Source organism: Pseudophryne corroboree, chromosome 12 (genome assembly GCF_028390025.1).
Source record: "Pseudophryne corroboree isolate aPseCor3 chromosome 12, aPseCor3.hap2, whole genome shotgun sequence".
NCBI lineage: Eukaryota > Metazoa > Chordata > Amphibia > Anura > Myobatrachidae > Pseudophryne > Pseudophryne corroboree.
In genome coordinates, this window is record NC_086455.1 from 9,170,365 (window position 1) to 9,197,149 (window position 26,785).

The following is a 26,785-nucleotide window of genomic DNA, read 5'->3' on the forward strand; positions in this document are numbered from 1 at the left end:
TGGGAAAGACTATGCACAGGAGATTCTGCAGGACTGCAGGAACAGTGGGAAAGACTATGCACAGGAGATGCTGATGCACTGCAGGAACAGTGGGAAAGACTATGCACAGGAGATTCTGCAGGACTGCAGGAACAGTGGGAAAGACTATGCACAGGGGATTCTGCAGGACTGCAGGAACAGTGGGAAAGACTATGCACAGGAGACGCTGATGCACTGCAGGAACAGTGGGAAAGACTATGCACAGGAGATTCTGCAGGACTGCAGGAACAGTGGGAAAGACTATGCACAGGAGATGCTGATGCACTGCAGGAACAGTGGGAAAGACTATGCACAGGAGATTCTGCAGGACTGCAGGAACAGTGGGAAAGACTACGCACAGGAGATGCTGATGCACTGCAGGAACAGTGGGAAAGACTATGCACAGGAGATTCTGCAGGACAGCAGGAACAGTGGGAAAGACTATGCACAGGAGATTCTGCAGGACAGCAGGAACAGTGGGAAAGACTATGCACAGGAGATTCTGCAGGACAGCAGGAACAGTGGGAAAGACTATGCACAGGAGATGCTGATGGACTTCTAAAGCAGCGTGAGAGACTTTGCACAGGAGATTCTGCAGGACTGTGTGAGAGACTCTGCATGGGAGATGCTGCTGGACTGCTGTAACAGAGTAGGGGTTCATGTACTGGTGATGCTGTAGTGCAGACACTAGGAAATCCACAAGAAGATTCCAAGAGGATGCACAAGTAGAACTGAAGCTGTGGACAGCCAGAAACTGAAAACTGCACCAAAGACTTGGGAGTAATTTACTAAAGCTTCTAAAAATGAAAAGAGGTGATGTTGCCCATAGCAACCATTCAGATTCTGTCTATCATGTTCTGGGATGCAATAGAGAAATGATAGACAGCATGTTGCTGTGGGCAACATCACCACTTTTCATTTTTAGAAGCTTTAATATATTTGCCCCTAAGAATGTCTTGCAGGAGGATTCCAGAAGGAGCCACAGGAACTCTGGAGCTCAGATGATATCCAGGCACCGGGAGCCGTAATTTTGCAGACCATAAATGTTAGAAGGAATCCAGGCCAAGAGGGAGTGTTCTGGAGCTGTCCAAATAGGCTGCCTTTAAAGGGTCCAGATAGGATTGGCTGGAACCACTCAGCTGATCGCACAGTGGAAGTGTATCCAAGATGGCAGCGCCCATGTACTGACACCACCACGTGGGACACCGAGTGAGATGCTATTGAAGAGGAGCTGCAGCCAGTCAAATACTGCTCTGAGAGAAGAAAGGACCAGTGACTAACCAGGTCTGGTAAGTATGAGTAACACCTCTGGGCTTTTCATGTGATGTTTCAGGCACGTGTGTCTAAGTTAAGTGGTTAGAAGAAGTATGAACAGATGTTTGGTTGCTGTGTGACAGACCTTTCCTCTACGTTGTTTTCCCTGTACATTATTCATGTATCTCGTTCAGAGAGGTAGGATAGATTGATACGCAATAGGAATGACGGACAGCAATTACAACAGGAAGTTTCTATTTTATTGAGCTGCAATGAACACTAGATCAAAGATGATGATAATGATGGATTATTAGCTGAACAATAAAGAGGCATTCAGAAGAATAAAGTCAATTTCATTAAAGGCAAGAAAGATCTCATTCACCTTCGGGTCACATTACCCTGGTCTTCTCAATATGAAATGGTTCAATCAATCTATACATTTCAACACTGATGAGGAGAGTGATGCAAAATACAACAACCATTTCTCTACCTTTCCCTAACAATGAGGTTAAAATCTTCACCGGCTATTACACGTTGGAGCACTCTTTGGATTTGGTAGTGCCACAGTTGTACAATAGGTGATAACGGCACTTGTAATGAAGTTCCTGGACTGGAATGATTAGCAAAGTCACTGTTCTCTAATAAAGAGGATGTGTATAGTGAAGATATGAAGGAAAACAGCAAAGCTGTATTTGTCTCTGTAGTAACTAATCCTTGTACAATAATCTCAGTCTCTGTCTTTAAATCACTTCAATGTTACTCAAGCAAATAACTCATCTCTGTAGCTCAGTCTTTAATTACCACTGTTCACTTGTTCATTGATGTGGCCTTTCAAATGCTCCTTTGCAACAGCTATTAGTACCAGCAACTGTGTTCAAGCATGGTGTGTTTGTGAAGGGGTAGCTCTAAAGGATTCAATCACTCTTTGTTTCTTATACACAATGCGCAGTGTTTAGTATAAGGACACTTGTGGGTGGGCTGCTCACAATTCTCCCAGTCTCGGTGTACTCACTCAATACTTCTCTCCTGGAGGATTTCACTCTCTGGACCAGTCTCCTCGGTTCTGCTGTATAAGATGGCCACGGCGTCCGTGCCTCTCACTAGGCCCAGCGGTGTCCGGTCCCAGGTTGCTCTGCCTGACGCCTGCTCACCCCTGGCTCTCAATACCCCGGTAGCACCCCCGCTACCTCTGACTCGCTTTAACACCAGCGTAATCACCCGGTTGCATCCGTTAATCACCTCGTGCTCCTCCGTCAGCGTGTGCCGCTCTCTTCAATGCATCCTCTCCACTCCTCCTTCCCAACCATCTCCTCTGTACCCAGAAGACTCTGTCCAATCAGCGCTTTTGCCTCCAAACATGTGATTGGACCATGGTCCGTGCTTAAACACTGCTGTGCCAGCATGTTTCCCGCAGCTGTACACACACCAGTAAGATTCTTAAAGGGGCACACCCTGCATGTTTTGGGGTGCCATAGGAGCCACACACCAGGGCTTTCTAACAACTGCTGCCTGGACTGATTATATGCATATCTGACTAAGACGATCTACCCGTTCTGGCTACATGTCTTATTGCAAACGTCTATTGCACAGGTTCTCAAACTCGGTCCTCAGGACCCCACACGGTGCATGTTTTGCAGGTCTCCTCACAGAATCACAAGTGAAATAATTTGCTCCACCTGCGGACCTTGTAAAATGTGTCTGTGTGTAATTTATACACCTGGGCGCTTGCTGGGTTACCTGCAAAACATGCACTGTGTGGGGTCCTGAGGACCGAGTTTGAGAACCACTGGTCTAATACATGAATGTGTAGTGCTGACACACGGATGCACCGTGTAAGAAAGCTACCTTAGAAAACATTGGTCCTCCCACCACAAGAGGGCCCACAATACATTGTGTGTAATAGAAGTGGTGATTCTCGTGGCGCTAAACGCAATACATAATATGTGACAACGGATGTAAACAGAGAGATTTGTATCTTTTATAGGGCGGGATGTCTGGTAAGCTTGCTGTCTTAAGGTGGCGATGATTGAACATAGTCTGCGACGGGACCCAGCGGCGGGGTCGGCATCGAAAAAGTGCATACACACTTTCTGATGCCGGACGACGGCAGGCAACAGGACCCACGGGTGCGCACATTGGCATCGTTCTCTTCACACGGAACGATGTACACGATTGGTGGTTATGTTTGATCGGAAAAGGCTGCATCATTTGTTCTATCATTCCGTGTGTGCGCGCCATTACGCCTAATCATAAATTCTGGAACCAATGTTATTTCAATCCTCATTTTTTCGAATGCGGAATGATTTATCTATCTTAACACATAAGAGACGTCGGAGAGATCCTTACGATGACCAAGGCTTTGGCTGTCTACCCCAGCTTCCCGTGCAGGAGGAATCCAAGGCGCACTGTTGCCTATCGGAGGGGCCTTTAAAGCGGTGTATATTTAACAGTTTGACTTCGGTCATATTACATAGAGAATGCAAATATTCCACTCGGCATTTGGCTGATTTCTCAGTGGCAAATAGATAAAATAACGTTTTATTGTGTTTTCGCTATTGTATAGCTTACTGACCTAGAAAGACACGGAGTGATATCTCGATGTGACATCAGGGAGAGGAGCAATAAAGGAAAAAGCAGACGCTTGACACTTGGCGTGTGCAGGCTCCTCAAGTCCAAAATAACTATACGTATATATACTATATAAATTTATATACATACCGTATATATAACAAAGAGGATGGGTGGCACCCCCACAGATTTTCACATAGTTATGCTAACTGTTTTGTCACCGCTTGGACTTTGTGACAAAGGCAGTGACGAAACGCGATGGAGTGGCTTATCTGACATTCATGCGCTGGATCCGATACCTGGTGACGCTGCCAGGAAGATGCTGTTTATTAGTGACACTGTCATTGCCTATAGTGGACGCTGTATGATCCAGAAGCTCGGAGGTTCTGCTTACTTGGTGGCTGAGTCATGAGCAAAATATTTTTTCTGATACACTCACATGTGTGCTTCTTCTCCTTCTTTATATATACGAGTGTATGTGTGTGTGTGTGTATGTGTATATATATATATATATATATATATATATATATATATATATATATGCATCTATTGTTAAATATTCTAATTTTTTGTATTGTATATGGATACTAGTAATGTATAAACATCAGGTATTACCCAGCATGCCTCCAATGGTAGTTCTTTATTATTTTCCCTGTTAGTGGAGGGGACACAGTGTACGGGTTGCCCGTTGCGTCACTTGCTGTCCTGGAAGCGCGACTGCTGGAGAACCTATGTTGCCTTCGTGCTCAGGACCTGGAAGTGACAAAACGAGAGGGCAGGAGGGAACTTCCGCCCTTACAGCACCTAAATGTTTTCTTTGTTCTCCGTTCGTTTGGGGTAAAAAAAAAAAAATTCTATGCAGCATTGGACCCTCGCAGGCTCGCCACGCATCGGGCTCGGTGTCTCTCTTTGCTCGCCACACTTTACTATTCCAAATAGATTGTGACATGGACCCAGGGGGTTATGGAAAAGGTCCTCTCCATGAAGGTAAACTAGACGCTACCCAGGCATCACCTCGGGGACGCTGTGCGGCTCTGATGTGGCGTCGTGTATTGTGCCACTGCGCTGGTCCCTGTTGTGGGAGTGCTGTTTAATGGATATCCATGATGTAGATTCCCGACACCAAAAGGTTTACATTAGGACATTTCCGGTTCGGGATGGTGCGTCCTGAGGAGGGATCATACTGCTGGTGAGATGCATCAGGTAATTAGTGCAGGTATACATATGGTTGATGTGTGCCCATCATGTTAATCCTTGACAAAGGCGCAATGCAAGCGCCGAAACAGCGGTCGGATTCAGGGCTGTTATGAGCATGAGGACTTACACTGACCACCCTGGCATTTATGATGAGTATTGCTCTTTTATCATCCTTTGTTTGTTGTGGAATTTTTTGCACTATTTTTGCACTTTATTGGAATTGAGTGCTCTTAATGCATAAATACGTTTGAATGAACAGAAGATAAATCTAAATCAAATCAATATTTGGTGTGACCACCTTTTGCCTTTAAAACAGCATCAATTCTTCTAGGTACACTTGCACACAGTTTTTTAAGGAACTCGGCAGAGAGGTAGTTCCAAACATCTTGGAGAACTAATCACAGATCTTCTGTGGATGTGGGCTTGCTCAGATCCTTCTGTCTCTTCATGTAATACCAGACAGACTCGATGTTGAGATCAGGTCTCTGTAGGGACCATATCATCACTTCCAGGACTTCTTGTTCTTCTTTACGCTGAAGACAGTTCTTGATGACATTGGCTGAGTGTTTGGGGTCATTGTCCTGCTGCAGAATAAATTTGGAGCCATGATGATACTGCATGATGGATAAGTACTTGCTAGAGATGAGCGGGTTCGGTTTCTCTGAATCCGAACCCGCCCGAACTTCATGGTTTTTTTCACGGGTCCGAGCAGACTCGGATCCTCCCGCCTTGCTCGGTTAACCCGAGCGCGCCCGAACGTCATCATGACGCTGTCGGATTCTCGCGAGACTCGGATTCTATATAAGGAGCCGCGCGTCGCCGCCATTTTCACACGTGCATTGAGATTGATAGGGAGAGGACGTGGCTGGCGTCCTCTCCATTTAGATTAGAAGAGAGAGAGAGAGAGAGAGATTGACCTGATTTACTGGAGCTTAGGAGTACTGTAGAAGTGTAGAGAGTGCAGAGTTTACTAGTGACTGACCACAGTGACCACCAGACAGTGCAGTTTTATTTAATATATCCGTTCTCTGCCTGAAAAAAACGATACACACAGTGACTCAGTCACATACCATATCTGTGTGCACTGCTCAGCCCAGTGTGCTGCATCATCTATGTATATATATCTGACTGTGCTCAGCTCACACAGCTTATAATTGTGGGGGAGACTGGGGAGCACTGCAGTGCCAGTTATAGGTTATAGCAGGAGCCAGGAGTACATATTATATTAAAATTAAACAGTGCACACTTTTGCTGCAGGAGTGCCACTGCCAGTGTGACTGACCAGTGACCTGACCACACTGACCACCAGTATAGTTAGTAGTATACTATATTGTGATTGCCTGAAAAAGTTAAACACTCGTCGTGTGACTTCACTTGTGTGGTGTTTTTTTTTTTATTCTATAAAAAACTCATTCTGCTGACAGACAGTGTCCAGCAGGTCCGTCATTATATAATATATACCTGTCCGGCTGCAGTAGTGATATATATATATTTTTTATATCATTATTTATCATCCAGTCGCAGCAGACACAGTACGGTAGTTCACGGCTGTAGCTACCTCTGTGTCGGCACTCGACAGTCCATCCATAATTGTATACCACCTACCCGTGGTTTTTTTTTCTTTCTTCTTTATACATACATACTACTACATCTCTTTATCAACCAGTCTATATTAGCAGCAGACACAGTACAGTACGGTAGTCCACGGCTGTAGCTACCTCTGTGTCGGCACTCGGCAGTCCGTCCATAATTGTATACCACCTACCCGTGGTTTTTTTTTTCTTTCTTCTTTATACATACATACTACTACATCTCTTTATCAACCAGTCTATATTAGCAGCAGACACAGTACAGTACGGTAGTTCACGGCTGTAGCTACCGCTGTGTCGGCACTCGGCAGTCCGTCCATAATTGTATACCACCTACCCGAGGTTTTTTTTTCTTTCTTCTTTATACATACATACTACTACATCTCTTTATCAACCAGTCTATATTAGCAGCAGACACAGTACAGTACGGTAGTCCACGGCTGTAGCTACCTCTGTGTCGGCACTCGGCAGTCCGTCCATAATTGTATACCACCTACCCGTGGTTTTTTTTTCTTTCTTCTTTATACATACATACTACTACATCTCTTTATCAACCAGTCTATATTAGCAGCAGACACAGTACAGTACGGTAGTTCACGGCTGTAGCTACCTCTGTGTCGGCACTCGGCAGTCCGTCCATAATTGTATACCACCTACCCGTGGTTTTTTTTTCTTTCTTCTTTATACATACATACTACTACATCTCTTTATCAACCAGTCTATATTAGCAGCAGACACAGTACAGTACGGTAGTTCACGGCTGTAGCTACCTCTGTGTCGGCACTCGGCAGTCCGTCCATAATTGTATACCACCTACCCGTGGTTTTTTTTTCTTTCTTCTTTATACATACATACTACTACATCTCTTTATCAACCAGTCTATATTAGCAGCAGACACAGTACAGTACGGTAGTCCACGGCTGTAGCTACCTCTGTGTCGGCACTCGGCAGTCCGTCCATAATTGTATACCACCTACCCGTGGTTTTTTTTTCTTTCTTCTTTATACATACATACATACTACTACATCTCTTTATCAACCAGTCTATATTAGCAGCAGACACAGTACAGTACGGTAGTTCACGGCTGTAGCTACCTCTGTGTCGGCACTCGGCAGTCCGTCCATAATTGTATACCACCTACCCGAGGTTTTTTTTTCTTTCTTCTTTATACATACATACTACTACATCTCTTTATCAACCAGTCTATATTAGCAGCAGACACAGTACAGTACGGTAGTCCACGGCTGTAGCTACCTCTGTGTCGGCACTCGGCAGTCCGTCCATAATTGTATACCACCTACCCGAGGTTTTTTTTTCTTTCTTCTTTATACATACATACTACTACATCTCTTTATCAACCAGTCTATATTAGCAGCAGAGACGGTACAGTACGGTAGTTCACGGCTGTAGCTACCTCTGTGTCGGCACTCGGCAGTCCGTCCATAATTGTATACCACCTACCCGTGGTTTTTTTTTCTTTCTTCTTTATACATACATACTACTACATCTCTTTATCAACCAGTCTATATTAGCAGCAGACACAGTACAGTACGGTAGTCCACGGCTGTAGCTACCTCTGTGTCGGCACTCGGCAGTCCGTCCATAATTGTATACTAGTATCCATCCATCTCCATTGTTTACCTGAGGTGCCTTTTAGTTGTGCCTATTAAAATATGGAGAACAAAAATGTTGAGGTTCCAAAATTAGGGAAAGATCAAGATCCACTTCCACCTCGTGCTGAAGCTGCTGCCACTAGTCATGGCCGAGACGATGAAATGCCAGCAACGTCGTCTGCCAAGGCCGATGCCCAATGTCATAGTACAGAGCATGTCAAATCCAAAACACCAAATATCAGTAAAAAAAGGACTCCAAAACCTAAAATAAAATTGTCGGAGGAGAAGCGTAAACTTGCCAATATGCCATTTACCACACCGAGTGGCAAGGAACGGCTGAGGCCCTGGCCTATGTTCATGGCTAGTGGTTCAGCTTCACATGAGGATGGAGGCACTCAGCCTCTCGCTAGAAAAATGAAAAGACTCAAGCTGGCAAAAGCAGTAGCACCGCAAAGAACTGTGCGTTCTTCGAAATCCCAAATCCACAAGGAGAGTCCAATTGTGTCGGTTGCGATGCCTGACCTTCCCAACACTGGACGTGAAGAGCATGCACCTTCCACCATTTGCACGCCCCCTGCAAGTGCTGGAAGGAGCACCCGCAGTCCAGTTCCTGATAGTCAGATTGAAGATGTCAGTGTTGAAGTACACCAGGATGAGGAGGATATGGGTGTTGCTGGCGCTGGGGAGGAAATTGACCAGGAGGATTCTGATGGTGAGGTGGTTTGTTTAAGTCAGGCACCCGGGGAAACACCTGTTATCCGTGGGAGGAATATGGCCGTTGACATGCCTGGTGAAAATACCAAAAAAATCAGCTCTTCGGTGTGGAGGTATTTCAACAGAAATGCGGACAACAGGTGTCAAGCCGTGTGTTCCCTTTGTCAAGCTGTAATAAGTAGGGGTAAGGACGTTAACCACCTCGGAACATCCTCCCTTATACGTCACCTGCAGCGCATTCATAATAAGTCAGTGACAAGTTCAAAAACTTTGGGTGACAGCGGAAGCAGTCCACTGACCAGTAAATCCCTTCCTCTTGTAACCAAGCTCACGCAAACCACCCCACCAACTCCCTCAGTGTCAATTTCCTCCTTCCCCAGGAATGCCAATAGTCCTGCAGGCCATGTCACTGGCAATTCTGATGATTCCTCTCCTGCCTGGGATTCCTCCGATGCATCCTTGCGTGTAACGCCTACTGCTGCTGGTGCTGCTGTTGTTGCTGCTGGGAGTCGATGGTCATCCCAGAGGGGAAGTCGTAAGACCACTTTTACTACTTCCACCAAGCAATTGACTGTCCAACAGTCCTTTGCGAGGAAGATGAAATATCACAGCAGTCATCCTACTGCAAAGCGGATAACTGAGGCCTTGGCATCCTGGGTGGTGAGAAACGTGGTTCCGGTATCCATCATTACTGCAGAGCCAACTAGAGACTTGTTGGAGGTACTGTGTCCCCAGTACCAAATACCATCTAGGTTCCATTTCTCTAGGCAGGCGATACCGAAAATGTACACAGACCTCAGAAAAAGAGTCACCAGTGTCCTAAAAAATGCAGCTGTACCCAATGTCCACTTAACCACGGACATGTGGACAAGTGGAGCAGGGCAGGGTCAGGACTATATGACTGTGACAGCCCACTGGGTAGATGTATGGACTCCCGCCGCAAGAACAGCAGCGGCGGCACCAGTAGCAGCATCTCGCAAACGCCAACTCTTTCCTAGGCAGGCTACGCTTTGTATCACCGCTTTCCAGAATACTCACACTGCTGAAAACCTCTTACGGCAACTGAGGAAGATCATCGCGGAATGGCTTACCCCAATTGGACTCTCCTGTGGATTTGTGGCATCGGACAACGCCAGCAATATTGTGTGTGCATTAAATATGGGCAAATTCCAGCACGTCCCATGTTTTGCACATACCTTGAATTTGGTGGTGCAGAATTATTTAAAAAACGACAGGGGCGTGCAAGAGATGCTGTCGGTGGCCAGAAGAATTGCGGGACACTTTCGGCGTACAGGCACCACGTACAGAAGACTGGAGCACCACCAAAAACTACTGAACCTGCCCTGCCATCATCTGAAGCAAGAAGTGGTAACGAGGTGGAATTCAACCCTCTATATGCTTCAGAGGTTGGAGGAGCAGCAAAAGGCCATTCAAGCCTATACAATTGAGCACGATATAGGAGGTGGAATGCACCTGTCTCAAGCGCAGTGGAGAATGATTTCAACGTTGTGCAAGGTTCTGCTGCCCTTTGAACTTGCCACACGTGAAGTCAGTTCAGACACTGCCAGCCTGAGTCAGGTCATTCCCCTCATCAGGCTTTTGCAGAAGAAGCTGGAGACATTGAAGGAGGAGCTAACACGGAGCGATTCCGCTAGGCATGTGGGACTTGTGGATGGAGCCCTTAATTCGCTTAACAAGGATTCACGGGTGGTCAATCTGTTGAAATCAGAGCACTACATTTTGGCCACCATGCTCGATCCTAGATTTAAAGCCTACCTTGGATCTCTCTTTCCGGCAGACACAAGTCTGCTGGGGTTGAAAGACCTGCTGGTGAGAAAATTGTCAAGTCAAGCGGAACGCGACCTGTCAACATCTCCTCCTTCACATTCTCCCGCAACTGGGGGTGCGAGGAAAAGGCTCAGAATTCCGAGCCCACCCGCTGGCGGTGATGCAGGGCAGTCTGGAGCGACTGCTGATGCTGACATCTGGTCCGGACTGAAGGACCTGACAACGATTACGGACATGTCGTCTACTGTCACTGCATATGATTCTCTCACCATTGAAAGAATGGTGGAGGATTATATGAGTGACCGCATCCAAGTAGGCACGTCACACAGTCCATACTTATACTGGCAGGAAAAAGAGGCAATTTGGAGGCCCTTGCACAAACTGGCTTATTCTACCTAAGTTGCCCTCCCACAAGTGTGTACTCCGAAAGAGTGTTTAGTGCCGCCGCTCACTTTGTCAGCAATCGGCGTACGAGGTTACATCCAGAAAATGTGGAGAAGATGATGTTCATTAAAATGAATTATAATCAATTCCTCCGTGGAGACATTGACCAGCAGCAATTGCCTCCACAAAGTACACAGGGAGCTGAGATGGTGGATTCCAGTGGGGACGAATTGATAATCTGTGAGGAGGGGGATGTACACGGTGATATATTGGAGGATGATGATGAGGTGGACATCTTGCCTCTGTAGAGCCAGTTTGTGCAAGGAGAGATTAATTGCTTCTTTTTTTGGGGGGGTCCAAACCAACCCGTCATATCAGTCACAGTCGTGTGGCAGACCCTGTCACTGAAATGATGGGTTGGTTAAAGTGTGCATGTCCTGTTTTGTTTATACAACATAAGGGTGGGTGGGAGGGCCCAAGGACAATTCCATCTTGCACCTCTTTTTTCTTTTATTTTTCTTTGCGTCATGTGCTGTTTGGGGAGGGTTTTTTGGAAGGGACATCCTGCGTGACACTGCAGTGCCACTCCTAAATGGGCCCGGTGTTTGTGTCGGCCACTAGGGTCGCTTATCTTACTCACACAGTCAGCTACCTCATTGCGCCTCTTTTTTTCTTTGCGTCATGTGCTGTTTGGGGAGGGTTTTTTGGAAGGGCCATCCTGCGTGACACTGCAGTGCCACTCCTAGATGGGCCCGATGTTTGTGTCGGCCACTAGGGTCGCTAATCTTACTCACACAGCTACCTCATTGCGCCTCTTTTTTTCTTTGCGTCATGTGCTGTTTGGGGAGGGTTTTTTGGAAGGGACATCCTGCGTGACACTGCAGTGCCACTCCTAAATGGGCCCGGTGTTTGTGTCGGCCACTACGGTCGCTAATCTTACTCACACAGCTACCTCATTGCGCCTCTTTTTTTCTTTGCGTCATGTGCTGTTTGGGGAGGGTTTTTTGGAAGGGACATCCTGCGTGACACTGCAGTGCCACTCCTAGATGGGCCCGGTGTTTGTGTCGGCCACTAGGGTCGCTAATCTTACTCACACAGCTACCTCATTGCGCCTCTTTTTTTCTTTGCGTCATGTGCTGTTTGGGGAGGGTTTTTTGGAAGGGACATCCTGCGTGACACTGCAGTGCCACTCCTAAATGGGCCCGGTGTTTGTGTCGGCCACTACGGTCGCTAATCTTACTCACACAGCTACCTCATTGCGCCTCTTTTTTTCTTTGCGTCATGTGCTGTTTGGGGAGGGTTTTTTGGAAGGGACATCCTACGTGACACTGCAGTGCCACTCCTAGATGGGCCCGGTGTTTGTGTCGGCCACTAGGGTCGCTAATCTTACTCACACAGCTACCTCATTGTGCCTCTTTTTTTCTTTGCGTCATGTGCTGTTTGGGGAGGGTTTTTTGGAAGGGACATCCTGCGTGACACTGCAGTGCCACTCCTAGATGGGCCCGGTGTTTGTGTCGGCCACTAGGGTCGCTTATCTTACTCACACAGTCAGCTACCTCATTGCGCCTCTTTTTTTCTTTGCGTCATGTGCTGTTTGGGGAGGGTTTTTTGGAAGGGCCATCCTGCGTGACACTGCAGTGCCACTCCTAGATGGGCCCGGTGTTTGTGTCGGCCACTACGGTCGCTAATCTTACTCACACAGCTACCTCATTGCGCCTCTTTTTTTCTTTGCGTCATGTGCTGTTTGGGGAGGGTTTTTTGGAAGGGACATCCTGCGTGACACTGCAGTGCCACTCCTAGATGGGCCCGGTGTTTGTGTCGGCCACTAGGGTCGCTAATCTTACTCACACAGCTACCTCATTGCGCCTCTTTTTTTCTTTGCGTCATGTGCTGTTTGGGGAGGGTTTTTTGGAAGGGACATCCTGCGTGACACTGCAGTGCCACTCCTAAATGGGCCTGGTGTTTGTGTCGGCCACTAGGGTCGCTAATCTTACTCACACAGCTACCTCATTGCGCCTCTTTTTTTCTTTGCGTCATGTGCTGTTTGGGGAGGGTTTTTTGGAAGGGACATCCTGCGTGACACTGCAGTGCCACTCCTAGATGGGCCAGGTGTTTGTGTCGGCCACTAGGGTCGCTTAGCTTAGTCATCCAGCGACCTCGGTGCAAATTTTAGGACTAAAAATAATATTGTGAGGTGTGAGGTATTCAGAATAGACTGAAAATGAGTGGAAATTATGGTTTTTGAGGTTAATAATAATATGGGATCAAAATGACCCCCAAATTCTATGATTTAAGCTGTTTTTTAGGGTTTTTTGAAAAAAACACCCGAATCCAAAACACACCCGAATCCGACAAAAAAAATTCGGTGAGGTTTTGCCAAAACGCGGTCGAACCCAAAACACGGCCGCGGAACCGAACCCAAAACCAAAACACAAAACCCGAAAAATTTCAGGCGCTCATCACTAGTACTTGCCCGTATTTCTCATCTTGAATCTGTAGGCAGAGTGGTGTGCGCGTGTGGTGATGGTGGGGGGGAGGTAGAGGGGCTTTACACAAGCGGCTGCACCCCCATCTCGCACTGGCTGCATGATGGGGGACATTATACACTGTGCAGGTTACGTATACAATATATCTGGGCACAACACGCAGCCAAGCACAATAGTACAACATGTGTATCTTTGTGTAGCATTTGTACTATCATTATAATTACATATATATATATATATATATATATATATATTATTATTATTATCTCTTCCAGCTCAGTTTGATCGTCCACGAATAAAAATTAGTCCATCGTCAGTGACAGAGGGTGATGAGATGACTCTGACCTGTGACCCAAGACGTTACTGCGGCAGATCTTCTGCAGAACTGGAGTTTGCTTTCTACAGAGATGGGCAGAATGTGCAGGAATTCAGTGCATCTGACACATACAGCATTCCGGCAGCACAGCCGGTGCATTCTGGGAATTATACCTGTGATGTGAGAACTCCCAGCGACAGTGTGCGGAAGGAGAGTATGAACGTGTTACTTGTACAGGTGGAAGGTGAGTGTGGGATACTGAGATCACACATCTGTGTATTGCCCAACATTGCAAAGGGCAGAATCAAGAAACAATGGTGGTCATTCCGAGTTGTTCGCTCGTTATTTTTTTTCGCTACGGAGCGATTAGTCGCAAACTGCGCATGCGCAATGTTCGCAGTGCGCCTGCGCCAAGTAAATTAGCACAAAAGTTTGGTATTTTACTCACGGCCTAACAAAGATTTTTAATCGTTCTGGTGATCGGAGTGTGATTGACAGGAAGTGGGTGTTTCTGGGCGGAAACTGGCCCTTTTTGGGAGTGTGCGGAAAAACGCAGGCGTTTCAGGGAAAAACGCGGGAGTAGCTGGAGAAACGGGGGAGTGTCTGGGTGAACGCTGGGTGTGTTTGTGACGTCAAACCAGGAACGAAACTGACTGAGTTGATCGCAGTGTAGGAGTAAGTCTGGAGCTACTCAGAAACTGCTAAGAAATTTCTATTCGCAATTCTGCTAATCTTTCGTTCGCAATTCTGCTAAGCTAAGATTCACTCCCAGTAGGCGGCGGCCTAGCGTGTGCAATGCTGCTAAAAGCAGCTAGCGAGCGAACAACTCGGAATGAGGGCCAATATCAATACAGTATTTACACAGGGTCATAGCCCCACGTCTGCTAGATGTAATACTGTAAACCTGGCCTGCCCCATGATAAGCAGGATTATAGGAGTATTTTTAACTAATCATTTGGTTAATTATGCAAAATGTATATTAAGTTGTAGACTTCTTCTCCTCCCACTACAGTGATATATTTGTGTTGTCTGTGTGTTGTGTAGGTGTGTTTGTGTTGTCTGTGTGTTGTGTAGGTGTGTTTGTGTTGTCTGCGTGTTGTGTAGGTGTGTTTGTGTTGTCTGCGTGCTGTGTAGGTGTGTTTGTTTTGTCTGCGTGTTGTGTAGGTGTGTTTGTGTTGTCTGCGTGTTGTGTAGGTGTGTTTGTGTTGTCTGCGTGTTGTGTAGGTGTGTTTGTGTTGTCTGCGTGTTGTGTAGGTGTGTTTGTGTTGTCTGCGTGTTGTGTAGGTGTGTTTGTTTTGTCTGCGTGTTGTGTAGGTGTATTTGTGTTGTCTGCGTGTTGTGTAGGTGTGTTTGTGTTGTCTGCGTGTTGTGTAGGTGTGTTTGTGTTGTCTGCGTGTTGTGTAGGTGTGTTTGTGTTGTCTGCGTGTTGTGTAGGTGTGTTTGTGTTGTCTGCGTGTTGTGTAGGTGTGTTTGTGTTGTCTGCGTGTTGTGTAGGTGTGTTTGTGTTGTCTGCGTGTTGTGTAGGTGTTTGTTTTGTCTGCGTGTTGTGTTGGTTTGTTTTTGTTGTCTGCGTGTTGTGTAGGTGTGTTTGTGTTGTCTGCGTGTTGTGTAGGTGTGTTTGTGTTGTCTGCGTGTTGTGTAGGTGTGTTTGTGTTGTCTGCGTGTTGTGTAGGTATGTTTGTGTTGTCTGCGTGTTGTGTAGGTGTGTTTGTGTTGTCTGCGTGTTGTGTAGGTGTGTTTGTGTTGTCTGCGTGTTGTGTAGGTGTGTTGTCTGCGTGTTGTGTAGGTGTGTTGTCTGCGTGTTGTGTAGGTGTGTTGTCTGCGTGTTGTGTAGGTGTGTTTGTGTTGTCTGCGTGTTGTGTTGGTGTGTGTGTTGTCTGCGTGTTGTGTTGGTGTGTTTGTGTTGTCTGCGTGTTGTGTAGGTGTGTGTGTTGTCTGCATGTTGTGTAGGTGTGTTTGTGTTGTCTGCGTGTTGTGTAGGTGTGTTTGTGTTGTCTGCGTGTTGTGTAGGTGTGTTTGTGTTGTCTGCGTGTTGTGTAGGTGTGTGTGTTGTCTGCGTGTTGTGTAGGTGTGTTTGTGTTGTCTGCGTGTTGTGTAGGTGTGTTTGTGTTGTCTGCGTGTTGTGTAGGTGTGTTTGTGTTGTCTGCGTGTTGTGTAGGTGTGTTTGTGTTGTCTGCGTGTTGTGTAGGTGCCTCCTTACGGTTACCCCCCAGTAGTACCCATCTTGGAGCTGATGTCACATGAGGTCTGTGCGATTTATAGTCTTTTCGTCCAACCCAGTGATCTAGAGTTAAGGGACCCATATATCTACGACGGCTTTCCCGATCCAATCTGTGTTGCTGATTAATAATGTGATCAGAGGCCACCGATCATCAGCAATCCGTCGGGGGAATCAGGGAAATTCTGCATGCTAGAATTCCCAGATTTCCCAATCCCGATACTGTTTTTGGTTGTGATCAGCATCCCCTGACCCAGGCATCGGGGGATCTGGAAATTGCTCAGAATCCATTGCGGATGTAAGAGGGCGTGTAGACATTTGGTGGGGTTCTAGTAAATATCCGCCATTTTAATGTCACGCCCCTGATTTATGGGCCCTGAGAGGGTTTTGTGCCGGGATGGGGTGGCACACCTGGCTGACTTGACAGACTAAGCTCAGCTGTCAGTCATCAGCTCAGCCCTGCCCCTGGCTCGTACAGTTTGTCAGCTGCCAGGATGAATGCTGAGCTCTTCTTCTGAGAGTGCATGAACCACCGATGGTTAAAACGATTGCTGAAACATTATAGCTTACTCCATACTCTGCTACCATCAATGGCTCGTGCCCCTATTAAAAAAATATCCAATATTGGGCGGCATCCCGCACCTCCGGCGATCAACCTAATGTCACCCAGAAATTACTGGCTTAATATCCTTTAAGTAGGAATAGATATAAGGACTTTCCTAACTTGACCGCTTGGGATACATAGTCACATGTTATGTATTATTGGTAGAAAAGATGATTTGTCACCCCACAGTAATGTGTCCCATATAGAACATCGGCTCTTTACATCATTCTCCTCTTCTTCATGTCCCATATTCTCCTTACCTCACGATGAAGCTGTTGAACAAGATTCACTGCATAGAAAATAGATAAAACTACCACACTGACTCTGCTGTGTTGCTTCCCTACAGAGAAAGGACTCCCACTGCTGATACTTCTTGGGGCCATATACGGATCTCTTGCGGTCATAATCTTCATCTGTGTCCTCCTTGCCTGGAAATGTAGATATAAAAAAGCTGAACGAAACATAGCAGGTAATTATGATTCTCTGTATCTGCCTTACTATCAGATATAAACACCCAATCCTGGAGATGTGCTTATGATAAGGCCCGCCCCTGAGGAGGCAGGAGATCAGGGGAGGAGCCAGCCTCACAAGTCACTGCTGTTATTGTAGCAATATATGCAGAAGTATGGGTTGGGGTAGTGCTGCATAATGAGGGGAAATTGTCCAAAAGTTGACAAAATTGTTAAAGCATTGGATTAGCTGTGTAGAATTTTTTTTCTTCAAATCATGATCAGTAGAGTTGTGGAATGTATTGCCAAGGTAGCTGGTGTTGGGTTATACTATGAATACTTTCATGTGTTTATTTTGTCATTTTACTTTATGTATCTGTTTATGCTAATCCCATTTTTTTTTCTCTTTTTATGCTCACCAGCTTCTACCAGTAAAATTGTGAGTATACACTAGGCTGGTATGGACATACAGACATATGCTGCACTGTGTTCTAGATCTTGGGACAGTATTTGGAGGAAAGTAATTAACTGAATAATTCCAATAAGTTTAATTTGGAATGGGCATAGCTATATTGGGTGCTGGGGTGCCATTGTTATGGGTCCCAGAGACATAGGCAGCCCAGTGCGCCAGCATCCAGGTCATATTGTTGTCTGCTAAAATAAACTAGGCCAGAAAAGTTGGCATAATATGTACTAGGGGCAGTGTGTTGCATAATGGGAACTAGGAAACTACTATGGGGCATACAATGTACTAGGGCACTACTATGGTATATAATGAGAACTCGGGAACTACTATGGTATATAATGAGAACTCGGGAACTACTATGGTATATAATGAGAACTCGGGAACTACTGTGGGGTATAATGTGAACTAGGGCACTATTATGGGGCATAATGAGAACTAGGGCACTACTATGGGGCATAATGTGAATTAGGGCACTACTATGGGGCATAATGTAAACTAGGGCACTATTATGGGGCACAATGAGAACTAGGGTACTACTATGGGGCATAATGTAAACTAGGGCACTACTATGAGGCATAATGTAAACTAGGGCACTATTGTGGGGCATAATGAGAACTAGGGTGCCTACTATGAGGCGTAATGAGAGCTAGGGCACTATTAAGGGGCATAATGAGAGATAGGGCACTACTATGGGGCACAATGAGAGCTAGGGCACTACTATGGGGCATAAAGAGAGCTAGGGCACTATTATGGGGCATAATGTGAACTAGGGCACTACTATGGGGCATAATGAGAACTAGGGCGCTACTAGGGGGCATAACATTAACTAGGGAACTACTATGGGGCAGGCACTACTACGAGACGTGCTATGGTCCTGGTTGGCGCAGGAAAACACCTTGGCCCTTTAAAGTTAAGAGACACATAAATACAACTTGTACTAATAATATAATAGGCAGTGAAAGTTGTTGGATGGGCTTAGCAATAAAATATTATATGGTGAGTGTGCAAACTGTAGATGTCTGTGTCTGGCACTGTAAATTTGCCTACACCACGTACAACTTTTTTTTTAACACTTAGTATTGTGTTGCAACTCTGATTTAGGACAATTCCCCTGCCACATATGCTGTAGTGGCACCTACAGAATCCTAAAGGAGGACACCAGAAGCCACTGACCAGATGACGTTGGACCTCATACTTTTACATACTGATCGCTCCCTGATGAATTATATATGCGTTTCGTCTGTATTTACACACCTGACAACGTGGTTTCTGCATCGTGTGCTTGGGATAAATTTTGACCCATAAGGAGACACAAAAGGAGAAAATGATGGGGGGAACAGGGTGAGAAGGAAGGATGGAGAAGAAGGCTCTCATTACTGTCCTGTCCTACATCCCTTAGCGCATAAATCCCTCCATGTATAATGTGTGACTACAAAAAAAGAACAAATAATTGTACATTTTATATTTAAACATGTTGCATAAAATTGACAACTTGATAGGTATAGTGTACATATTACAGCAGTTATATTCCTATTTAACACAAAAAATATAACCTGAAGTTCTGTATCGTGCATGTACCACTTAAAAGCATAGGTAAAAACTCAAAATACTGTAGTGCCGCTGTCTTTTATGCCCTTGAAGGCTAAGGAGGAGTTGGACATAACTAGATGAAGAGGAGCATTTACAATATGTTTGTTTATAGTCACTTCTTCAGTTTCAGGTCTGACATTGATGTGTAGCTCTGTTGTTTAATATAGCGCAATACATTCCTCCGGCCTACAGATGTCACTGTTGTAATATATAATATTGATGTGCGTTGCGGAACGGGGCTCGTGTGTCATTGGGCATACAGTATGTGTTGGGGAGTTTTATTGGCGGAAAATACACAAATCTGTCCTGTGCATGCACAGAGAAGAGACACAAGCCTGGATCTGTATGCAAGCTCTGTTGCATCGTTTTGCTATTAGTGTGACTGCTGCACTATACATTATATTAAGTTGCGGTTGACTATTCACATTTCTTGTTAGCTGTATTTGTATCGCTGCAATTAAGAAAGTTTCTGCTTGATTTTTGTAAGGGAAAACAATGGAAGTTTATATTTAATTTCATATATACTTTGTATTTGTGCATTTAATTGGATTTTATATGGTAAATGCGACTTCTGCATTCATTATTAACACTGTCCAGATGCTATTCTGTCTTATGTATATGACACGTCCTTATAGCGTTGTACTGAGCGGGGTCATGTGACGCATGTGCAATTTTCTGACGCATTTCATGCCTGAGGTTTATACATGAGGCCCCTATTAAGAGTCGGACGCTCCCGGAAATGCAAAATGCGTTCGCAGTCCTTTCACATCTTTGCGGCTGATTCAGAGTCAGTCACTGTGAAGAATCATAGATTCTTCATAATAGCGGAACATGTGGGAAATAATCAGAAACATAGCTGAGGGCTATTTGCAGGTGGGGGGGTGTATTTCATATCCCCCACAAGTACGGTTTCCAAGATATGAAACATTTCAACAATCCCACATTGCCAACGCAGGATTTACACCCATATGGTAGATAAACAAGCAGAGAGTAATATAGGCACCGCATGTCCTACATTATCATATCGCAGGGGACGTTATGCACAATTAGGGGGATTTAAGTTAATTGTGAGTAGAGCAGTTCAGGGCTGACCCCAGCCTAATTATCTAATCAGCCAATGAACAGGGCCTTATGTGACGTCATCCACGGTGTGATACTCTGCTGATGAAAGGTGTGACCACCGGTTGTTCTGGGTTCTGACTCTGGAGAATCTATGCTTGGCATGGATGTTTGCAACCTGCAGTCCCTGCAATTTCCTTCCGACTCTCCCAGGACAGATTAGCTGCGTGTTATCTCTGTAAGGTTTGTCATGTTACTTGTGCACTGTGTAACCATTTCTTGGTGACATTTTTTGTCTAAATAAGCATTGTACCTTTTTTGTAAGCTTCTTAGTTAGTTCATCTATGCTCCCAGAACGCAGTCCTTTGAAGAGATTGTGAGACCACTAGACTATGTTATAGACTTGTTAATTGCTGACGCAGGTGGCATATACCGCGTACTGCGCGGCTGTTTGAGTTGTCGTGCCTGTATAATTGGGGACATCAATAATGCACTGTTATAAAGTGCCGAAGTAGGGTGCGATATCACAGACTGCATGGATGTGTCATATCACCGTGCCTGTGCGCAATTGTTTATAGAGGTGTCGGGGGACCTGTGACCCGCGTTGTAAAGTTATCACGGGTGGTGGCGGCGCACTGTGTTGAATTACTGCGCTCTGACCAATAGTCCATTGAGCAGAGGGTCACATGAACAGGTCAGAGATAAAGGGAGGTCCCTGAAAGTCACATTTGCAAATTTTGAACTGCGACGCATTCCCCTTCCCTATTGCTCCTTCCCCTTTAGTTGCAACCGCCGTCCTCTTGATAAACCTGTGTGTGATGAGACTGGATTAGAACGATACTTTAGAACATACCAGCAGGCTTCCCCATCCCAATTGAGCCTGAAGCATTCTTATTTGTGCAAAACTAGTGCATCCTACAGTGAAAAATCACTTTTAAAACTCTTTTGGGTCATTTGCATAAATTAGCGTTGTGACCGGATGCGCCTCACTGCCTGCGCCAGCCAATCACAGACGTGTTTGGGTCTCATGGGACCTGGGCCAATAGGGGATTCCCTCTTACCACCAATAACCGGCTGTTACTGAGTTCCGTGTACAAGACATGTTTTGCCTTGTAAGTGATTGCCCCTTTAAAATAAAATGTCCGCGTTCGGCCGGCATCCCGCACGACCGCTGATCTCAGCCACCATTACATGCGGCCCCATATTACAGATTTAATAAAGTGCAGTTTGCAGGAGTTGTCTCATGTCCAGTGCTCGGGTCTTGTAGGATGATCCTCTATGAATTTATTTCTAAAAAGAAATTTTTTATTTTTTTTATTTTTTTTAAATACATTTTATGTATTTCACCACGGAGGTATAAGGGGAGATTTATCTAATCTTAAGTATGAAAATGTTTCTGGAAATAAAAAGGTTAAAGCGCGCAATACATCCATGTTGTGCGGTATAATTCCCAGTATTGTGTTTCTGTATAACTTTTACTACATGATAAAACAATTAGGACAGTATTCCAAGTGGAGGGTTAGTGATATGAAATCAACACTTATTGTATAGTACTAAAAGTATATGAATAAAGTGATTACAGAATTACAAATGCAAACTCTTTATATTGGTCATTTGTCTCCGATCGTTGATTTAAAAATTGACTCCTTTCTAATTGGTAATACATTACATGATGAAATGACTAAGTAATATTTATTCGTTGGGAAGATCCCGGGTTTATCTCTGGATCCGGTCTCTAGGTCGACAGTGTCTAGGGCGACCACTATTGGTCGACAGGGTTTCTAGGCCGACAGGGTCTCTAGGTCGACATGTTCTAGGCCGACAGGTCAAAAGGTCGACATGAGTTTTTCACAAATTTTTTCTTTTTTTCAACCTTTTCATACTTAACGATCCACGTGGACCACGAATGGAACGTAATTTGTACCTTGCCCGAAGCATGGCGAGCGAAGCGAGCTATGCGAGGGGACACGGTGCACTAATTGGGGTTCCCAGTCACTCTACGAAGAAAACGACACCAAAAAAACATTAAAAAACCTTTTGACCTGTCAACCTAGACCATATCGACCTAGTTACTATCTACCTTCCATAGCACACACGTTTATCTCACCTGTTTGCCATTGTTTTGCTGCCAACCAGGAATACCAGTGCAGGGCTCTGGGCCAGGGTCCTACAATACCAGTGCAGGGTTCTACAATACCAGTGCAGGGTTCTTGGCCAGGGTTCTACAATAGCAGTGCAGGGTTCTCGGCCAGGGTTCTACAATACCAGTGCAGGGTTCTTGGCCAGGGTTCTACAATACCAGTGCAGGGTTCTTGGCCAGAGTTCTGCAATACCAGTGCAGGGTTCTTGGCCAGGGTTCTACAATACCAGTGCAGGGTTCTTGGCCAGGGTTCTGCAATACCAGTGCAGGGTTCTTGGCCAGGGTTCTACAAAACCAGTGCAGGGTTCTTGGCCAGGGTTCTGCAATACCAGTGCAGGGTTCTTGGCCAGGGTTCTACAATACCAGTGCAGGGTTCTTGGCCAGGGTTCTACAATACCAGTGCAGGGTTCTTGGCCAGGGTTCTGCAATACCAGTGCAGGGTTCTTGGCCAGGGTTCTACAAAACCAGTGCAGGGTTCTTGGCCAGGGTTCTGCAATACCAGTGCAGGGTTCTTGGCCAGGGTTCTACAATACCAGTGCAGGGTTCTTGGCCAGGGTTCTACAATACCAGTGCAGGGTTCTTGGCCAGGGTTCTACAATACCAGTGCAGGGTTCTGGGCCAGGTTTCTACAATACCAGTGCAGGGTTCTGGGCCAGAGTTCTACAATACCAGTGCAGGGTTCTGGGCCAGGGTTCTACAATACCAGTGCAGGGTTCTGGGCCAGAGTTCTACAATACCAGTGCAGGGTTCTTGTCCAGGGTTCTACAATACCAGTGCAGGGTTCTGGGCCAGTTATGAAGTATAATGGTGCTGTACTTTAAATTGTGAGCCAAAACACCACAGTAACAATTAGAGATGTGTGTTCCGGTTTCCTCGAAACCGTAAACAACCAAATTTATTGGTTCCATGTCGAAACCAAGTGCCGATTCTGTTGTTTCCACCAAGCTCGGTTCCTGGAAGGAGCCAAAATGTCATCTTCCCGGCATCAGATTTCGCGGGTAATGGATTGCATAAAGAAGTGATAAACCAGTGATAAGTGCAATGTGAAAATGCACCAGCCAATCATCATTACGGATTTCAAGAATGACGGGAGCTGATTGGCTGGTGCGTTGTCACCTTGAACTTATCACTGCTTTATCACTTCTTGATCCCTATTCCAGGCTTAACACATCTGCCCCAGTGTCCCTACCTCATGAGGAAATATTTTCTTTCTTCCAGCAGTGCAGAGTGACTGCCCCCCCTGGTGAACCACATAGCTCCTCCTTCCTTCTCTGGTTGGCTGCTGCCCACCATATCCTTCCTCCCACTAGATCAGAGTGCGCTGCCTGCATTGTGCATGCGATGACAATCGATGGTTTTCTGCCATCAGTATAAAACACCAGCGGCACCATCAATAACCATCCTTGATGCATGGAGGGTGCATAGCTCAAGGGAGTGAATGAGCGGCTAGTAGAATGACCGCTTTTCCTCCCAGCAGAGGAAAGAGCCATAGAAACTGCTGTACAGAAGGTGGTGCTGATGAGGCTGTCAGGATACTGCAGATACAATCCTGTTAGCTGATTGGGCTGATTCTGAGTGAGACAGATCTCTATGCACAGACGCAATGGTGCGTTTTTGCACACAGCATATGCTCAGATTTACAAATTTTATATTTTTATAGCTTAGAATCTAATTTGATCCAAAATCCTGTCAGACACCAGGACAGACAGGACATCGGCTCTCAGCTAAGAGTCACCTGGAGGCCATCTTCTTTCTGTTTGGGCCTTCATAAAATACCAAAGTACCCTACTGTATGATGGGAATTTAATTCCTGACATGGACATAGTGTGGTGTTCCAGAATAGCACATCAATCTCTGCCTGCATTGCCCCCCATAGAGGTGTGAGGGAAAACTCGCCATGTCGGCACTACGCTACTTGGTCGATATGCACCCAGCTGAGCGCCGTAGCGATGTCTGATGCCATTTTATGCCAAAATTAGTTCCTTCTGTGGTTTCTCTGTGCAATACTCTTCACTGCAGACTAATAACCCTGCTTTCCTTGTTGGCAGTGTGTACGGGGCTATCTGGTGCAGTGACGTCAGTCCACACGCTTAGTCACTTAAACAGTAATGCAGGTTTATTTAGTGTACACAGGTGACTCAGATGTAACACTGATAGTGGTAATCAGGGGCCCATATATCACACAAGGTAACAGCATTAGGTAGTGGTACTTATCAGGAGATGTCTGTGGTGTTGAAGCATGGAGGACTGCACAGCCGTGCAGTCTGACTCCCACTGTAGAGAAGATGATGCTGCATACACTGGATCTCTGTAGCTGAGAAATGCTCCCAGTCTCAGCTGTGCACACTTGTACACCAGGACTATCTGTGTGTGTCACACACTCCTCACTCTCTCTCTGAGATGGAGGAACAGGAACTTAAATCATATAACTCCGCCTCCGAGTGACTCCTGGCACTAGAGGTCTAACACTGCACCCATAGACTGATTCACAGAAGGTGACGGGTACAGAGCGCACCATATCCTAACATTCCTGACTGATGACGACTTCCAGCTACCTGTCCTGACCTTGGCTACGTGGTGTATCTACAATGGGTGCAGGTTGTGCGGTGCACACAGGACTCTGCGTCCCTGGGCCCGAGTGGGGGGCACACACTGCACATTCTGCACCCATGCAACATACTTACCTACTGCTGCGTCTGCCTCCCACTCAGAAGAAACCTCTGTGATTATATCCGCCATTTTCCCAGATAGATGTGCATATGCGGTAGACTGGCACTGTGCCGGAGTCTACACTGAGCTTACACGACAGATGGGGCCCGCTCGGATGCTGCACGCGGGCTCCCTACATAAGACGCCACTGCTTCGACCTATATTCCTGACTAAACTTGAGCTATTTGATATGGCAGGATAACTTGAAGGACATCTGTCCTACCCTGTCTGTAATCCAGAACCCCTGATAACCAGAACCCCTCAGCCGCCAGCCCCTCAGTTGGACGCAGCGCTGTGCTGGAGCTGTAAGTAAGAGAGGATCGTGGCAATGTGTGAGGCCTGTCGGGAGTTAACGTTATATATACCGTTATATTCCATTTGGATTTGGGGAACCATCGTTATACAGGGTGATTCAAAAGTCGCAGTACACCCTTTTGTTTCAAAAAGTGTGCTGGAAATGGAAAAACTGATTTAGATTCAAGACGGTCAATTTCAAGATGGCACCCATGTTCGGTACATACCTAAAACAGTGGTTCTCAAACTCAGGCCTCAGTACCCCCAACAGTTCATGTTTTCCAGGTCTCCTCACAGGATTGCAAGTGAAATAATTTGCTCAACCTGTGGGTCTTTTATAATGTGTCAGTGAGTAATGAATACACCTGTTCAACTGCTAGGTGACCTGGAAAACAGGAACTGTTGGGGGTACTTGAGGACTGAGGTTGAGAAACACTGCCCTAAAAAAATAGCCCACCTCACCCATACCTTATTAGAGTATCCAGTTTTCCCATTTCCTGCACAGTTTTTGAAACAAAAGGGTGTTCTGCATTTTTAGAATCACCCTTTTTTTATGTGTCTACGGCCAATCATCTCAGAACTTTGTGCTGCGCCAATGGCCTTCTCATTCTATATTCCGTGCCAGATAATCACTCATCATCTTGTGTTCACACCATTATGAAATTCTCTAGAAATGATCAGCGTACATTTTCCAGCCGCAGGAGAAGATAAGAGCCTCAGCTTGTGTTGTATGATCAGATACTTACTCAGTGTGCACAAGACATTGCACCGCTGCACCATGTCGCTCCTGCTTCTCCTGATCTTAGCGGGTGAGTGGTCATTTATATAATAAGTTTTATCTATTGTCTGTAATGTGATAAATATACAGCGTGGGAATGTAAGTGTGATTGGGATACATGGATCATGTAGGGTCTTCTAGGAATAAGTAGACAGGTCTTGTCACAGGTACAGTATCAGTGGCGCACCCAGTGGGGGGTTTCCGAGCACCCAGAAACCCCCCTCCACTAAAATAAAAAATAAAAATAAAAAATAATAATAATTTTATATATATATATATATATATATATTTTTTTTTTTTAGCTGCATGAGTATTATTAATGGCTGTCTAGCGTCCTCTGCAGCCTGCTAACTTCCTGGTGGCACTTGTAAGTGCAATAAAAGTTTACTTTATTTTAATTATAGTACATATATATCCATGTGCATACATATATACACATGAATATACACACACACACACACACACACACACACACACACACACACACACACACACACACGATATATATACATGTGTATATATATGTGTACTGTATGTGTGTGTACATATAT

The 26,785-nt window shown here is 45.6% G+C and overlaps 1 protein-coding gene across 1 annotated transcript in view; it reads left to right on the forward strand.

Annotated features, from left to right (window-relative positions):
* LOC134980208 (Fc receptor-like protein 5) overlaps window positions 1-21,910 on the forward strand; it is a 90,551-nt gene extending 68,641 nt beyond the window's left edge. The window contains exons 8-11 of the mRNA XM_063946912.1: window positions 13,887-14,171; window positions 17,096-17,218; window positions 17,621-17,637; window positions 18,766-21,910. Coding sequence (XP_063802982.1) covers window positions 13,887-14,171; window positions 17,096-17,218; window positions 17,621-17,637; window positions 18,766-18,813 — 473 coding nt within the window. The 3' untranslated portion in view covers window positions 18,814-21,910. The remainder of the gene's footprint in view (window positions 1-13,886; window positions 14,172-17,095; window positions 17,219-17,620; window positions 17,638-18,765) is intronic.
* The last annotated feature ends 4,875 nt before the right edge of the window (window positions 21,911-26,785 follow it).